General features: G+C 56.9%; 1 protein-coding gene across 2 annotated transcripts; it reads right to left on the reverse strand.

The window, feature by feature from the left end:
- Window positions 1–7,025: 7,025 nt before the first annotated feature.
- Spon2 (spondin 2) lies at window positions 7,026–13,603 on the reverse strand. Of its 2 annotated transcripts, XM_027938928.2 has the most exons (7): window positions 13,426–13,603; window positions 12,995–13,114; window positions 12,274–12,499; window positions 11,643–11,866; window positions 11,380–11,571; window positions 10,784–10,958; window positions 7,026–7,627 (listed from the first exon to the last, which is right to left on the reverse strand). In XM_027938928.2, the coding sequence occupies exons 3-7, from the start codon at window positions 12,494–12,496 to the stop codon at window positions 7,443–7,445; spliced, it is 999 nt and encodes a 332-aa protein (XP_027794729.2). In that variant the 5' UTR covers window positions 12,497–12,499; window positions 12,995–13,114; window positions 13,426–13,603; the 3' UTR covers window positions 7,026–7,442. The 2 variants fall into 2 exon arrangements, with proteins under 2 accessions (XP_027794729.2, XP_071470873.1); XM_071614772.1 differs by lacking the exon at window positions 13,426–13,603 and having other exon boundaries at window positions 12,995–13,209.
- Between the last annotated feature and the right edge of the window lie 3,801 nt (window positions 13,604–17,404).

Here is a 17,404-nt window from a genome sequence, read left to right on the forward strand (position 1 = left end):
TAGTATGTGTGTCTGCTTTTATGTCAATATCGTGCTGTTTGGATCACTATTGCTTCATAGTGGTTGGTTTTTTTTTATGTCACAGCCTTTCTTTTTTTCCTCAGGATTGTTTTGGTCATTTATGACCTTTTATGGTTCCATAAAAATTTTAAGTGCCTTTTTTTTAAGTTAATAGACCTTTATTTCATTCACGTGGTGCTGAGAATTGAACCCAGTGCCTCGCACACATGAGGCAAGTGCTCTACCGCTGAGCCACAGCCCCAGCCCTAAGTGCCTTTTTTATTTACTATTTTGGTAAAGAAGACCATTACCATTGAGATATCTAAGGAACTGCATTGAACATACAGACTGATCAATTTGGTAGTACAGACATTTTAACAATATTAGTTCTTTCAATCCATGAGCATGGGATATCTTTCCATTGTTTTTGTGTATCCTCTTCAATTTATTTTATCAGTACTTTCTAATTTCATTTAGAGATCACTTCCTTGGTTAAGTCTATTCCCAAGTATTTTTTTATAAGTATTGTGAATGGGATTGTTTTCTTTTTTTTTAATATTTATTTTTTAGTTTTAGGTGGACACAATATCTTTATTTTTATGTGGTGCTGAAAATCGAACCCAGTGCCTCACGCATGGTAGGCGAGCACGCTACCACTGAGCCACATCCCCAGCCCGGGATTGTTTTCTTGATCTCTTAACAAATTCATTATTGGAATATTAAAAAGTTAGTGGTTTTGTATGTTGGTTTTATGTCCTGCAAACTTTTTTAAAATATTTATTTTTTAGCCATAGTGGGACATAATATCATCTTTATTTCACTTATTCATTTTTATGTGGTGCTGAGGATCAAACTCAGGGTCTCGTACGTGGAGATGAGCGCTCTACCACTGAGCCACAGCCCAGCCCCTTACTCAGGCATTTTTTCTTCTTTTTGATAAATTTTGCTGTGAGATTCTTCACTATATTTTTTTTAGATTTTTAATTACTGAATTCTTTAGCACAAGATTTCTGATAGTTCTTTCTTATGATCTCTCTTTGCTAAATTTCTCATTTATATTGTAAATTATCTTCTTAATTTTGTTAAATTATCTGTGTATAACCTCTTACATTTCATTAAGTTTCCTTAGAATTTTCCTCCTCCTCCTTCTTCTTCTTTTTAAAATGGGGTCTTTCTTGGTTGCCAGACTAGCTTCAAAGTCCTGGGCTCAAGCAATCCTGCCTCATCCTCCATAGTAGCTGGGACTACAGGTGTATTAGGCCACCACACCTAGTTGTTTAGACCACCACACCTAGTTGTTTAGACCACCACACCTAGTTCAGGCCACCACACCTAGTTTGAATCATTATTTTTGATTACTTTTCAGATAATTCTTTTCTTTTCTTTTCTTTGGGGTCTCTCGCTAGAGAGTTGTTTTCCTTTGCAGTTGTCTGGTTACCTTGGTTTTCACGCTTCTGGGGGCCACAGGAGAATGGGTGGGGCCTCCTGGCTGCTTCTCAGGACTGAGGGCTGCTGGGCAGGGCTGTCTGACTGCCTCCAGGGAAGTGGGAGGGAGGGCGGGGACACTGGCTGCTTCCTCGGGGTCTCTGCAGGCTGAGCCACTGAAGGTGGGCTGCTCATGTATTTCCCAGGTGTGAGAGAGTGGGAAAGAGCTCATGACTGGGCAGGACTGGGCAGGCCAGCTAGGGGCCTGCTGATCAGCTGCTCGTAGGATCCCGGGGCACTGCCTCAAGGGGGCTCCATGGCAGGAACCTGCTGGGGAGGCACTGTGTAGGTCGGGCTCTCTGTGGGCAGTGCAGTAGGTGGCACCCTGTAGGTCTCCACCCTGGGCTCAGGGCCTGCGAGGGCTGCAGAGTGCCCCAGATGCCTCTGGTGTCCGTGTGAGCAGTGGGGACTGCTGGTGCCTGCTGGGGTGGAGTCCCTCTGGGCTCAGGCAGCTCTGGAGAGATGGACCAATGTTGGGCTCTGCACCTGGAGGCTGTGGCGCCCTCCTGGGAGCCTTGGGTGCAGATGAGCATGCTGAATTCTTTAGCACAAGATTTCTGGTAGTTGTTTCTTATGAAAGAACTTCTGACACCATTAGTGACCCTCCTGTACCGCTGTCCCTTCATCATTATTCTTGGTGGCCACGTTACTCTCCTTTGGACAGTGGCGGCTCCCCAGTCCTACGTCCTTGTGGGAGAATAACCTTGGTTCTCCTGCTGAAAGCCTGGCTGTGAAGTGCCCACTTTCTCCAGTGTCCTCAAGCTGAACCTCCTCAGACAACAGTGGAGAAAATGTGTTTAAAACAAGTGTTTCTCGGGGCTGAGGCTGTGGCTCAGAGGTAGAGCTCTCACCTGGCACGTGCGAGGGCCTGGGTCTGATCCTCAGCACCACATAAAAATAAATAAAATAAAGATATTGTGTCTAGTTACAACTAAAGAGTAAATATTAAGAAGATTAAAAAAACAATTTTGAGCTTTTAATTGAAATATAGGAGTAGGGAATTTTACTTAATTTTTGTATCACAAACCACTGATTGTGGTGAGGATATCTCAGTGGGTGCGCCTGTCCAGGGCCTCAGCCTTCCCTCGGGTGCCCTCGGCAGCCTCTCCAGCCTGCCCTTCTTGCTAGTGCCAGGACTGCATTTCAGGGCCTGTTATTCTTTCACCATTCTCTTTCTCTTTAGCATTTCCTAGGGAAAGATGCAAACCCTTCAAACATTTATACCTTTAAATGCATGTATTAGAAAGTGTAAAAATGTCTACCCAAATTTCCATGTTCAAGCGGTAGCGCGCTCGCCTGGCATGCGTGCGGCCCGGGTTCGATCCTCAGCACCACATACAAACAAAGATGTTGTGTCTGCTGAAAACTAAAAAATAAATATTGAAAAATTCTCTCTCTCTTAAAAAAAAATAAATAAAAGAAAGTGAAAAAGAAAAGCACGTTATACCCAAAAGCAAGAAGAAGGAAGGAAATAGTAAAGTGATGCTAAAGTATGGGAATCATCAAAGCAAAATGTACATACGGTAAAGAAATTTCATTACATAAAAAATTGGTTCTCTGAAAAGATTAATAAAGTCAATAAACATTTAGGTGGACCAATAAGGAAAAAGGAGAATAAAAACCATAAATCACCAGTGTCAGAATGAGAAAGGGACATCACTATAAATCCTTCAAGCATAGGATGAAAGAGAAGGAATATTATGAATGAGTTACTTTAAACAAAATCAACAAGTTCCTGGAGAGCACAGATTTCCAAAACCCACACAAGTACCATAAGCCACCTGAGTTGTGTGGTCACTAGTAAAGGAGCCGCACTGTAACTAGGACTCCTCCCACAAAGAGCACTGGAGACTGCACTGGGGCAGGCCTCAGAATGTCCTGTGAAGCACTTGAGGAGCAGCCCAGTCAGTGCCTCTGTCTTTCCCAGGAGCAGGGAACAGTGGGCGCACCGTAGGACACCAGCTTTATCCAATGACAAAATCACAGCGGCATCATAGAACCTGGTCAGAAAGTCCAATTCCCTGAGCTTCCAGAAACTCCGTGGTTAAAAACCCGCCTGGCACTTTGAATCTGTGAACCTAAACTTCCAGCTTAGAGCTTGTCTTCCCGGGGCTGCTGATTACTTGTGATTTTACCCTGCTGTTCGACTCTCCAGATTTTGCTGTCATTTTCCCTCCATCCTCGGGGAAGTTATGCTTTTGCTGACTTAAGAGTCCCAGACCATCCTTCTGGGGTAGTTTTGCTCTGTCCTGAAGCACATTGAGAACTCCCTCAGTGGGGTTCTCCTGGGAGGAAGCACTTGCAGTCTTCGCCATGCTGGGCACAGCTCTGGGTTGACAGTTGCCCTCAACATTCAGGAAGTCTAATCCAGCCATCTTCCGACTGCACGGCTGCTGCCGAGCAGTTCTGTACTGAGTAGCGGCACCTCTGTGGGCAACATGTCCCCTCCCCTGGGCCCTGAAGGTCTCTGTGTGCTCTGCGCTCAGTTCCACATGCTGTGCAGACAAGACTGCCCTCGTTTGTTCTCTTTGGGACATGCTGTGCTGCTTCTGCACACACCTTTTTACGCTAACCAGTTCTCTACACTGCATTTTTTTTTCACTAAAAATCATGACTCTTCTTCATCTTGTCTACCATCTCCTTTAGACTCACAATTTTTTGAAATCCTGGAATTTCCCATTTTGTCTTCCGCATCTTTTTTAAGGGTTCCCTCTGCTGTGTCTGTGCTGCATTCCGGGTCTCAGCTCCATCTTTCTGCTCACCAGCGCTCTCTAGCCACACTTCTCCTAGCCACGCCCAGCGCTCTCTAGCCACACCTCTCCTAGCCACGCCCAGCGAATCTAGCCACACCTCTCCTAGCCACGCCCAGCTCTCTAGCCACGCCCATCTCAAGCCACACTTCTCCTAGCCACGCCCAGCTCCTTCTAGCCGCTATGCGTACTCAGCTCTTTGGTCCACTGACAGCTTTTGTTATTTAGTAGTTTTTCCTTTCCAAATTTGTTTCTTTTTTGTTTGTTTGTTTGTTTTTTAATTTTTTTAAATTTTTTTATTTTTTTTCTTCCAAATTTGTTTCTAACAGCCATTCATCAACTGTCCTTTTATTCTACCTGCTTTACATTGTTCTGCAGTTCCCCTAAGTGATGGTGACTGTCTGGCTCTGTTGGACTCTTCTGCTGATACCATCAGTGGTGGAGACTTTTTTCTGGTTATGGGATGATCTGTGTGTTGTGCCCATGACTCACTGTGATTGTGAGGCTCTCGGGGCCACCCTGGGGACTGGGGAGCTTCCTGTAGACAGTCTGCACTGGTCTTCCCTACTGAGGGTGCTGTTGGCTCCTTGTTGCAGCTCCCATTCAGTTTGTTTCTTGGCTTACTTTGGGAAGTGGGGAGGGGAGGTCTTCTGGAAAAGGCAGTGTCTCAGGTGGTGTCTGCACCAGAGTGCAGAGTCCAGCTGTTCTGGGTAGGTGGAGGGCATCTCTCTAGAGCACCTGGCCAGCCCTGGGGTCAGTAGGGGATAGTAGGCAGACTCTGGATTGTGCCATCTACACGTCCGGTCCAGAAGCTCCCGTGGAGTGGGGTGGGCGTGTTCAGTCTGCCATCTGCCAGGAAGTCCCTCCTGTCACTTCTCAGGCCCTGTCTTCCCTTATTCCTGCCCTGCCACAGACTGACCAAATCTGGCCTCCATCACTGCATATTGCTGAGCACAGGGGCCATTCTCACGATTTTCCCCTGGCTGACCACTTCCTCCTCTCACTGCACACACTGGGCCTGGCACCTCTTGGCCCCCAGTGTGTGCACAACGAGCTGATGGGCAGCCCGCCTCTGGCCAGGGGTCCCTCAGCTACCCTGAGATAGTCATTGTGTGATGGGGCCACCGACTCCACCCAGGATGCTCAGCTGTGGACAGTGTGGCCCCTCCTTCCACTTCTCTCCCCAGGTCTCCAGGACGGCAGGCCCTGCCATGGCCCGGGGTTGGTGACACGGGCTGTAAGGGTCCAGGGCTGCAGTGTCACCAACCCCGGGCTGTTGTGTCCAGGTCTAAGCTCATCAGCTCGGCACCTTCCCACTCTGGGCGCGAGCTGTGGTCTACTTAAGAATCCCAGACTGGGCTGGGAGGGTGGCTCAGCGGTAGAGCGCTCGCCTAGCATGGGCGGGACCCGGGTTCCATCCTCAGCACCACATAAAAATAAAGCCAGTGTGTCGTGTCCATCTACACCTAAAAAATAAAGATTAAAAAAAAAAAAAAAAAAGAATCCCAAACCATCCTTCTGGGGTAGTTTTGCTCCTGACGTAGGGTGACCCTAACCCTAGCCGGCAGTCTGGTGGTCCTGCAGTTTGCTGATTCATAGCTGAGGGTGTCAGGGCCGTGTGCGTCTTGGGTGGTGGGTTTCTCTCGAGTAGGCTCGCTGGGTGCCTGGCCTGGGGCAGCGAGCATCCTCTTGGCAGGGTCCTGGTCGTGCTCTTCATCTCCATGTGCCTCGGGCGTTGCCGTGCAGGAGCCTTGGAGGAGAGCTGCTAGCCAGCCCAGGGCCCTGTGAGCTTGGGCTATGTCCAGGACCTTTCAGGACGACAGGGCACAGGGTGATGGGAGAGGATCTGGGTCTGACTCTGGAGGCATCAGGGGTAGGGTCTTAGCCAGCCTGAGAATGGTCTAACAGGTCCCCTCGGGGCAAGGGGCCCATCTCCCATGCCCGGCCTGCTAGAGGAGGGCTGTGCCAGGGTCCGTCTCCTGAGTCCTCCACCTCATGCTGTGGCCCGGCCCGCTGCAGCACTAGGGGCCTCTGGCATGCACGGGAGAGACAGGAAAACCCATGGCCAGTTCTAGTGGACCTGGGGTGTCCCCAGCAGCCTATGACTGAAGTCTTGTTCCCTGGGGTGGTGCTGTTGGAGCTGGTGGGTCCTTCAGGAGGTCTTAGGTCACGGGGGTGGGGGGTGTGCCTGTGACAGGGACAGTGGGACCTGGCCCCCTCCTCTTTCTTCCACTCCAGCCCTGAAGTGAATGGCTTTGCTCCTCCACACAGCCTCCTCACCACAGGTCCCGAAACAATCGTTCTGCCAGACCACGGGCTGAAACCTTCCACAGCGTGAGCCAAAATAACCTCAGGCATTCTGTCACTGTCACAGAAAGCCAACAGCACGCAGGCATCGGTGAGGCTGGAGGTTGGGGCCCCTGAGCTCAGATCCCCAGAGGTGCCTGCTGGTGGCCAGCAGAGCTGCTCAGTGCAAGGGGACAGTGCGAGGGCTGGTTGGCCCAGCCACCTGTGGGTGCTCTGGGTTTCTGTCACTTGCTGCCTGCACATGACTCCAGGTTCCTGGATGAGCCAGCAGCCCTTCATGCTGCTCCGGGGCTGATGCTGGCTTCAGAAGCTTTGACCTCAGGTCTCCCCACTCCCCACCCCCAGGTGCTCGCAACCCCACCCTGCCTCCCAAATGTGTCTCCTGTCACCACACACCCAGCAGCCCTCTGCCGAGGTGTCCAGGAGAGGCGTGGGGATGGCCACTGGTGTTTATCAGGGACAGACAGCCTTTATTCCAATGCAAAGAGGTCATGACAGGAAGACACCCAGGTTCTAACGCTGCCCCTCTCCTTGTCTCTCATGGGCACCCTGCTCCCAGGTGGCAGGCATGCCCAGGAGTGGGGGGTGGTGGCCTGGGGCTCCAGGTCTGAGGTATTCTGCAACCTTGTGTGCACAGGGCTTTGGGATTGGGCGTCCCCTCTTGCTCTTGGGGTGCATGTTCTCGCCTCAGAGGCGGCCTCCCAGAGGAGTGATAAGTTATGGGGGACATAATGCAGAGCAAGACCCTCAGGACCAACGAGCCTGAGGAAGCGCCTGCCACAGCCCTGGGACCCCACCTCTGCACAGGCTCTCCATACCCAGGAGGGGCAGCCGCCCTGACCCTCCGAGAGCCCTGTGTGACCCAAGCCTGAGGAGGCCGTGGAGTGCTGGGCTGTGGGCTTAGACACAGTTATCAGGCACACACTCGGCCTCTTCCTCCAGCTCAGGGCAGGGCATCCCGTGGTTGGCCGGCTGGACGCGGACATAGCGAGTCCTTCTCTTGGTGCTCAGCTTCCCACAGGGGCCTCCGCACAGTCCCCAGGATGACCACAGAGAAACCTCACAGTCCAGCGGCGTTTCTGGGACTGGACCAAGCACAGGGGAGAGGGTAGGGCAGCGCTGAGAGGAAGCAGAAGCCAGAAACTGCTCCCCCCTGCCCCGCAGCCTTTCTGCCTGGGTCTGCAGTGCCCTGGGCTTTGGCACCAGTCCCTGGGAGCCTCACAGGAGGCCGTGGGGTGGGGTGGGGTGGGGGTCTCTGGTGGAGGGTCTCTGGCCAAGCCCAGCCCTCAGGCCACAGCAGCCCTTGGAACTGGCTTATTTCTGAAGACAGAGGACCCTGGGTCTGGGCTGCGGGAGCTTGTCCTGGTGGCACCCAGACACTTTGGTCCTTTCTTCCTGTGGCCTGTCTGTCCGTCTTCATTATATTCATAAAGTTTAAAATCATCGATTTGGGGTTCTGGTCCACCCACCTGGTAATCTCCACTTTCCAGCCAGAAGGCCAGTGCTTGCCTTTTTTTTTAGTTTGCTTTTTTTTTTTTGGAGGGGGGTACTAGGGATTGAACCCAGGGGCACTCATCCACACCCCCAGCCCTATTTTGCATTGTATTTAGAGACAGAGTCTTGCTGAGTTGCTTAGGGCCTCACCACTGCAGAGGCTGGCTTTGAACTTGGGATCCTTCTGCCTCAGCCTCCAGAGCCGCGGGGATTCTAGGTGTGTGCCACTGCACCCAGCTGGATAGCACTTCTCTGTGCCCATTGCCCAGGGGAGGGTCTCCCCACACAAGGGGCCAGGAGCCCAGGTGCAATGTGTGTCAGCAGCCAGCAGCAGCGTGGTGGCCTCACAGTGAAGGGCTTTGTTATCACATATCTCACCCTCACCATGCCACCTGCACTGTGACTGCTGAGGACCAGGCCCCAGAACAAGTCACAGCGGTTAGAAGAACCAGGGAGGAGGGTGGAAAAGACAAGGGGTTGCGTTGCGGGGCACAGGACCTGGAATGTTCCAGAAGCTCCAGCCAGGCCTGTGCCTGGAGAAGCCCTCTCCACAGCACAGAGGGGTGGGACAGGGTCTGCAAAGACCCTCCAGAGCGGGGCTTCAGAGAGGCAGACTCCCCCGGCGCTTCCCAAAGCCTTGCCTGAGAGCGAGGGCCCTGGGCAGCAGGCCAGGGGACAGCAGAGCCCAGCCAGCACAGGACCTGCTTTCCTGCTCCCCAACTGGGACGGCAGGCAGTCGGGGCCTGGCCTGGGCTGTAAGTGCTGCAGCAGCCCTGGGCTCACAGTGGACCTCTCGGGCCTGGAGACAAGGTGTCCACTTGCGAGACAGGAACAAGTGGAGCCCAGTCTGGGCCTGGTGGGAACTTCCTGGATGGCACCCATCACTGCCCAGCATGGCTTCCACCTTGGAAAGGTTCTGCTCCCCCAGGGATAGTGGCAGGTGCCAGGCAGAGAGCCCAGGGCCTCAGCTGTGGTGGACATGAGGAGCCAGCCTGCAGGCAGGGACCAGGAGGGGCTGGCTGTGAGGCCCTTCTTGGGGTCTGGGGATGCCTTGGGCATGTGGAGAGCAGGGCACCAGAGCCTTCCCTGTTGTGCTCCTCAGACTCCTGGGGTGTTGGGTGGCAGGGCTCAGCTTGATCCAGCGCCCTCTAGCGACATCTCTCAGTGGAATTCTCTAGTACTGCACACTGTTCACTCCACACTGTGGTCCCTGGCTGACCAGCTGGCTCTGTCTACCCTACCCTCCCTTCTCCGTGTCCCTCCTCCACACAGATCTCCCCTCCTCTCCCTGCCTTCCCTTTCCTGCACTGTCCCCTCTGCTCCTGTCCCTGACAGCCCCATGTCCCACACCCCATGTGGCTGGATGCCAGCCATGGGTGGGACAGAGCCTCTCCAGTGACCTGCACTAGTCGCTCTTCCGGCCAGCCTGCAGGCACAGCTGGTGGCATGAACGAGTGACATGAGGCTGTCCACCCAAGTGGGGCATCAGATCCTGGAGCGGGCACCTCGTTGGGCAGGTGGGGCAGTGCTACCTTCCAGCATCCCAGGACTGCCCTCTGAGAGGAGGGGCAGGAGTCGCCAGGACCACAGGGAGGTGCTCCGACTTAGGCTCTGACTTAATCTCTGGGGTGCCAGCAGCTTCCTATGTGGCCCTGACCTGCCCCCCATGAGGTCGGAGGCCCACAGGAGAGGCTGGGCTGTGAGGAGGCCCGAGCCTCCCTCCACTCCAGCCAGCGAGGCACCGGTGAGCAGGCCCCCTGTGACCAAGGCTCTCGGCATGCCAGATTTTGGTCAGCTCCGTTTTCCCCAGGAACTGTCCGTGCAGCCTGCTGAATGAAGCCCTGGCTCCTCCAAAGGCCTATGAGCAGGTGGGAGCCTCGCCCTGCCCTCTTGTGTCCATGCAGGGGAGCCCCAGCCTTGGGACGGCTCAGCTGCTGTCCACCCCCACCTGGGGCTAGAGGTCACCGTCCAGCAAGGGAACTGAGTCCAGCTGCATGCACCATCGAGTGCCACGGCAGCTGGACCCACAGGGACATTGGGCCACCAGCACCTGCCCCACCCCAGGCAGGCACCTATCGCCTGTTGGATGGAACCCGAGGCCCCGCAGGAGCCCTGTGACAGCTGTCACCTGTGGGTGATGACACCTCTGCCACTGCCTTCCGCTCCTTTGTGAATGGGGAGAAGATGGGACCTAACTTAGCAGACTCGGATCCATCCCCATGACTGGGATGTGCAGGTCCCTGGGGCATCTCCAGTGGACATTGTCTCTCGCCTCTCCCTGGGTCCTTTCTAACCCCTGGCCATAGTGGAGGGCGTTTCCAGCTGCCAGTGTGAAGAGCTGGCGCTGTTCAGAGCAAGCCCGTCCTGAGTCGCTGAGAGCTAGCCTCGTGGCCGTGAGGGCCTCGGTGCCCTCTGCCGACTCAGACTCGGGTCTGGGACCCATGGAGCAGCAGTCCCTCAGGTGCCCAGAGAGGCCCCGTCCCTATAGGGACTGTGGAGGGTGAGCCTAGCCAAGTAGGGCTGCCAGGGTGGTAGCACATCCCATTGGGCGCCACAGAGTGCCACGTGCCCCATGTGGTCAGGACAGACTCAGCTGTGACTTCTTTCCAGTGTGGCTGTAGTGGGCACAGAGCTCCCCTGGGTGAGCTGGAGCCACCTGTGTCCCCTGCAGGCTCCCCTGCACTCCCCAGCTCTGTGCCCACCCTGTCCACCTGCAGTGCGCAGGGGACTGGAAGCCTGGACATTACCTGAGAGGCTGTCCACGATCTCATTGTCTCTGCTGGTCAGGTCTGGGGCAAGTGGAACAAAGGCCCTGGGGCTCTGCCGGAGCCTCACCAGGGTCACTCTGGCCATAGGAGGCAAGGACTTCAGCCGCGGGTAGTAGAAGGAATTCGCAGGGTGACTGGGAGAGGAAGACGTTATCTGGGTTGGAGGAAGAGAGGGAGTTGGCACAGGGTCCAGGAAGCGCACCTTCCTGTGTGTGCATGGCCCACTGGGCAGCACCCAGTGTCCAGCCAGGAACTGCTGGAAAACAGACCCCGGTCTGGACCTCATCTGAGCAACACCCACACCCAGGACAGCCGGCCACGCTTGCCATGCCCTCTGCCTGGCCAGGGGGCAGCACAGGCTCAGCTGAGACGCTGTGGTGCTGGGCTCCGCCCCAGGCCGGAGCTGGGAAGCTGGGAAGCAGGCCAGGAGGGGGCCTGCAGGACCTCGTGTCTCACTCTGTTCCCTGCATGTGGCCGGCAGACAGGTGGGACTGCACCCAGCTCACTGCAGCACCAGGACAGGGCCCTTCCCTGCAGGAGCCCAAGGCCCAGCCCTGCCCCCCTGGCCCACTCACCTCAGTTACCGTGTCCTGAGGGATGGTCGCAAAGTTGGGGGAGGAGAAGGTGAAGCCACTGTCTGTCCCCGCGTCATGGGGGTAGAGGTCCAGGGAGGCCTGCTCCTTCCAGCGGCCTCCCTCACACAGGTCCAGGCTGTCCACACCCACAAACCAGTCAGGACTGGGGACGATGCGCACCACGAAGGACACCTGTGTGCAGCAGAGGCTCAGTGGGCGGCGGCCTCAGGAGCACCTCCCGCCCTCTCCTGGCCACAGCTTACCAGCGAGTGCCGGGGCTGCACCTCCAGCTCTGTGGAAGTCTGGCCCGTGCCGCTGGGGACGGCAGGGGCTGAGAACACGGCCAGCACGCTCTGGACCTTCTCTCCGGCGGCCTCCAGCTCCTTCATCAGGGCCCAGGCCTCCCCGCGCTCCGCGAAGTCCCGCAGCCCGTTGCTGACGTAGGCATCCTTTCTCCACATGCTGTAGTCAGAGCTGTGCGAGGCCCCTGTGCCACAGCCAGGCCGTGTGAGCAGGTGGCGGGGACACGCAGCCGCCCAGGCTCAGGTCCCAGCTGGCCAGCCCAGTGGACACCTCATCCTTCCCTTCCTGATCATCAGCTCCCCCAGCTGGGAGGCGAAGAACCACGTCCACTCCACGGTGACATTCTACATCCACACACTGTAGGGACACCCGGCTGAGTGACGGATGGCCAGCCAACCTGGCCCATGACTGCCCCCCTGCTGCTCACTACATCCTGAGCCCAGACCATCATGGCTGGCACACAGTAGGTGCTTAGCAAGCATCTCAAAGTCTGTTGGATGAGAGTGCCCCAACTCGTGAAGCACTGCGCAGAGCCCTCCCAGGTGGGGCGTCACCACGGAACATGCCGGCACGGGGAGAGGGATGCCTTACCCAGCAGGGAAGACCACTGCGCAGGGGGCCGGAACAGCGGGTACTGCTTGGGGAAGGCCGCCTGGCTCCACTTGCCCGTGAAGGTGAGGCTGTACTTGGCTGGAGGCCGGGCTGTGCAGACGGCCTCTGCCCCCAGCGGCTGGCTGGCAGTGGAGCCAAGTGTGGCCAGGAGGAGGGCCCAGAGGCTGCTGCCCGGGGCAGCCGTGGTGCTCAGGTGTTCCATCACCTACAGCACAAGGAGAGCAGTGCTGGCACTGTGGATCCCAACAAGCCCCTGCCCACATGTCCCCCCCAGGCAAGAGCAGAGAGGGTCCCGGTGGTTGTGCACACCCCTGCTCCCCAGAGCCCTCAGCTGTGAGTCCCCAGACCCTGCACCCAGAGAAGCCTTAGATCGCCACCAAGTCTGCCAGGACCTCAGGGAGCCAGCAGCCTCAGAGCCCCCGGAATGGCCAGCCGTCCTGAGAGTGCGGAGCCAAGTGTGCCCGGGCCCTCGGGGGGGGGGGGGTTGGCACAGGCCAGCAGTGGCTCTCTGCTGCGTCTCCAGAGAGGAGCCCCATCGTGGCACGGGTGGTGTGCACAGTGTGTGTGGGGTGAACCAGCAGAGCTCGGTGGCCATCCCCGGGTGGGGTGGAGGAGGGTGCCCTCTGCAGTGCCGCAGGTTCCAGGAGGCCAGGGCTAGTGTGGTCTGCACTCCCCAGGGACCCGGGTGCACCGTACTAACCTGAAGGAGCGGCAGAGGAGATGCAGGGCGGGGCGAGGAGCTGCTGGCTGCTGCGGGTCCCACTGAGAGCCCAGAGCTCCTACGTATGCCCTAGGCTGGAGCTCGGCGGGCTGGCTGTTCCTTCCAGAGCGCGGCAGATGGGACAAGGGCAAGAGGGACTCTCTCTGCCTGGGGCCTGTGGGGCTGCTGCTCCCCAGCCTCCCACAGGCTGACTGCAGTGCTGACCTGCTCCCTGGAGCTCACTCCCGCCCTGGCTGGCCCTGGCCGCACCCTTTCTTTGTCTTCCCTCCCTCCCTCCCTCCTCCTGCCCTCCTCCTCCCCTCCCTCCCTCCCCGCACTCCCGCCCCGGCTCCCCGGGTGGTGCTGTGAGCAGCTGTGCACTCAGAGTCAGAGAGCTCAGGGCCAGGGGCCACAGAGGCGCCTGTTCATACCTTGCCCACAGGTGCGACCTGAATGGCCCCATTCACAGCCTGACCTGAAAAGAGAGAGAGGGCTCTCAGCTCAGCATCCCAGGACTTTGGGGCCCTGGGTGTCAGCCAAACACAGCTGCTTCCTTCCCACTGCAGCCTGCAACTGTGCAGGACAGCCCAGGAAGTCCACATTGCTGGCCAGAGGGCAGCGGGAGTTAGTCCCTCCCAGAGGGACTCAGAACCCAGGAGACCACGGTAAGGTGCTCAGGGCTCAAGGATGAGCCACGGAAAAGGGGGCACCCTCCCTAGGATCCCACGTTGGTGGGCCAATGTATTCTGCAGCCACCCCATGGACACCCCCGCCCCCACCCAGAAGGTGGTGGGGCACAGACAGGAGGAAGGCTGGCATGGGCCTCTCCGGCTGGCCCTCCTTGGAGACGGGCAGACAGTCTGCAGGTTGTTGCTGCCCAGTGTCAGGAAGATGTTTACAGAACCCTGTTGGGAGCTGGGAAGTGAGGCGAGGCGTCTTGCTCAATCCCCAAGCCCGCCCTGGCCGTCAGAGGGGGCTGTCAAGTCTGGACAGAAGGCATCTGGGTTTCAGAATCCTCTTAGCATTTCCTATTCAGACAGACCAGACAGTGGGAATAAATAGAATCAACGAGAATAGAATGCAAACACCGATGATCTAACCTGCATTCAAGTAAACACCAGGACCTCAGGGAAGTGACCCACCGTGTTGAGCCTCGGCAGGAGTCCCCACAGGGTTGACCTCAGGACCAGGAGCACTTGTGGGTGTGGGCCTGTCTGTGGAGCTTACCATATTCTAAATACAATACTTATTAATTCACTTGAAAAGAACAAAATTCAGCTACTACATGTTAGCATAAACAGCATAATGTCTTATAAAAAGCAGCTACTTTTCAAAATAAAAGCCTTAGGAGCGTGGCCTGCTCTACCAGCGCGACCTCACTGTCTGGCCTAATAGGAGACAGCTGTCTTCGCAGCGCTGCTCTGCAGTCCATCTGCTGAGATGTGTGGGTGAAGCCACGAAGACACCAGCCTTGCAGGGACACTGGGAGAGGCGGGCTCAGCTCGGCAGGACCTTCCGACAGTACAGGCCTGCGCTGCGGAGGGGCCTTGGCTCGGGGACCCTCGGGGATCCCTTCTGCTCCCAGCAGACGCTGAGGGCTGATCCAGAAGCCTGTTTCTCACGGAGGCCCGGGCGGCGGTTCTGCACTGCCCTGGGCTCTAGGACCCAAAGGACAGCAGTAACAGCCCCTGGGTTCCGGCTGGGAGCAGCAGCCTGGGACAACAGGCCCAAATGCTACCGCAGGGCTGCCCCAAGTGACAGGATGGGACAGGGAAGGGACCCCCAAGGAGGCCAGGGGACGGAGGAGCTTCCTTCCTGTGACGCTGGCCCTGGCTTAGGCTGGGCTGGGGTCTCACAGGGCAGAGAGCCTGGCTGCAGGAGTAGCTCCTCTGTGCTGTCACAGGCTGGCTGCAGGGCCCCGAGTCTCGGGCTCCTCTGCGAATCAGGCCTGGTGCTCTCCTATGAAGGCCACACGAGGCGACGCTGTGCAAGTGACCCCCATGTATACACAGAGCATGTTCATTCACTGAGCAGCGTCTGAGGGACCCAGAGGCCCTGGGCTGCAGGTCTGGGATGGGAAGGACACTTCTCCTGACCAAGTTCTGTAACTCAGCAAGAGTTGGGTTAACTGGTCGGTTCTAGCACCAGGGTCCTTTGAGGACAGGGCTTTCCTGGAGGCCACTCAGCTGTGGCCTGAGCTTCTATTCAGGGGACGTGGGCAGGGCTGTGCTGTGGGCCAGGTGTCTGGGGTGCCCTGTTGATCCCTGGCCCACAGGGCCCAGGCCTGCTGCTCTGCCCACACCCCTAGGCCTGCTCTCAGCCTCCCTGCAGCTCAGGTTGGCACAGTGTGGGTGACCGTCAGGCCGGCACTCCCAGGAGCTGGCACTTCTGAAAGTGCCTGTTGGACAAGGAGATGCCCGTGTGGCCACTGCCAGATGCTCTGAAGGCCCTCCCCACCGGGGGTGGGAGGACCCCATGAGCAAGCCTTTGGCTGAGCGGAGCCCACAGGGGCGGGTGCGCTGGCCCAGTACCCTGCCCTCCCAAGCCTGGCACAACAAGGGCCCTCTGAGGGCTCGCCCAGGCCCCTCCCTGGGGCGTGGCACCGGCCCTGAGCGGACCTGGGCAGAACCCAGCTCCCAGGCCACATCTGCTGACTCAGACCGGAATCCCCACCAGGGGGGAGGCTGTCTCTTGCAGGCGGCACGTCTGGTGCCCAGAGGGGCCCTGCTGTGCATTTAAAACTTGCCCACAGATACCACACACCCCGCCCTCCCAGCCCTCTCCTCTGCTCACTCTCCCACTCCACACACATTTACCCAAGGCCTGGCTCCTGCCAGGCGCCCAGTGTCTGAACACACATGCTTTCTACAGGCCGCTCCGACCCTTGGGGGCTGCTCTCGGAGGAATGGGGCACACAGTCTGACTCTCCCTCTAATACCACCCCTTCTCCTTTCAGCACCTCACGGCCTTCCCTTCACGAGGACCTCCCAGCTTGCTCATGCCCCAGGGCCTTTGCACCCACAGCTCCTCTGCCTGAAGAACTCTTCCCATGCAGCTTCTTCCTGTCTTGCATGTCTGGGTCTCAAACAGAAGCCTCTGACACCAGCCCAGAGGAGCACCTGGGATGTCCTACCACACACGCCATGCTTTCATTTTTGATGAGGGTTCCTGCAGAGAAGGAACTCCATTGCAACAAGAAGAAGCACACGGGGTTGTGCTGCAGGTTGTTAAGGGGCTGGAGGAGCCTGGATTTCCAGAGCTGCACACCAGGCAGCGTGGTGCAGCCGATTCCTGACGTCACCTGCTGAGAAATCAAACCCACGGTGATGCTGCCCTGCTAACCCACACCCACACCCAGAGCACACCTCCTGACCTCCCAACTGGGCCACGGTTGTCTGGGTGCTTCTGACCCACAGTCTGAGCAGATCCAGGAACCAAGTACTGAGCTCAGCTCCAAGGCCTCGCCCTCCAGGGGAGCACCTAGAGGAACGGTGGAGGGCGCCCTTCTCAGCACCCGTGGCAGCCTCTTCCCTGTCTAGTGTTCAAGCTACTGCAAAATGCAGCCACACACAGCTGCCCTCATTTGTGCCCTGGACACCCCACCGTGTCTGGACCCTGCACTCTCACACGTTGGCCCCGACCCCCCAGAGGCACAGGGAGGCCAGGCTGTGCCTCTGGCTGCAGGTCTGGGAGGAGGATCTCGTGCTGCCGGGCGCTCTCAATACAGCTTTCCTCAGCTGTACCACTGTCTGGCTTCCTCAAAGGGGGTCTGTCTGTTTGGAGCAGCATGTGCCATGAGGTCCCCTAATTCAAAGTGAGATGCCATGACCTCTGCACAGTGGCCAAGTACGGGCTTCTGGGAGTCCTCTCCCCATAGAGTCGGTGAGAAAACTGGCAAACATGTCAAAGCAGACGTTTTTCCCCCTCACCTGGAAATTAACCAGAGGCTTGCAGATGTCTGTAGATGTTTTATTCTGTTAATAAAATAGGCAAACTCTGGTGAAAATAGCAAGCTTTGGTGCCTTCCCTTGCCCCAGACCCCACCCTCTCTCCAGCTCTGTGGAAGCCTTAGAAACTGACGATCTGTGTCCATCTGCCCCAGGAGACCCCACTGGGAGGTTGTGCTTGACTTGATTCAGAGTTCACCTGGTGGCTGCTGCCCACGACACTCGGGCAATTGGAGGAGGCTGCAGTTGCCCAAGGTGGTGCCCAGACATTGGCTAAATAATAGACTAACCAACAAGCTGGAAGAAAAGGCTTGGGAATGGGATGTCCCTGGGGAACTTTGAGAAATTCCAACATTTTCCAGGTAAACTAGAGGACACTCATTGCCAGGGCGGTGCTTATGCTCAGGAAAGACCTTGGAGGGTCCAGGCTCTGGCTCTGAATCTTAGACTCTGTGCAAGCAGG

This window comes from Marmota flaviventris, chromosome 7 (assembly GCF_047511675.1).
Source record: "Marmota flaviventris isolate mMarFla1 chromosome 7, mMarFla1.hap1, whole genome shotgun sequence".
NCBI classification, from domain to species: Eukaryota; Metazoa; Chordata; class Mammalia; order Rodentia; family Sciuridae; genus Marmota; species Marmota flaviventris.

Excerpts from the sequence above, each read along its gene's own strand:
- Spon2 (XM_027938928.2), bottom strand. The coding sequence starts at position 12,496 with ATGGAACACCTGAGCACCACGGCTGCCCCGGGCAGCAGCCTCTGGGCC. Across the intron at positions 11,572-11,642 it reads TGCAGCCCCGGCACTCGCTG|GTGTCCTTCGTGGTGCGCAT; the intron begins GTAAGCTGTGGC and ends TGCTGCACACAG. Across the intron at positions 10,959-11,379 it reads CTCAGGACACGGTAACTGAG|ATAACGTCTTCCTCTCCCAG; the intron begins GTGAGTGGGCCA and ends CCTCCAACCCAG.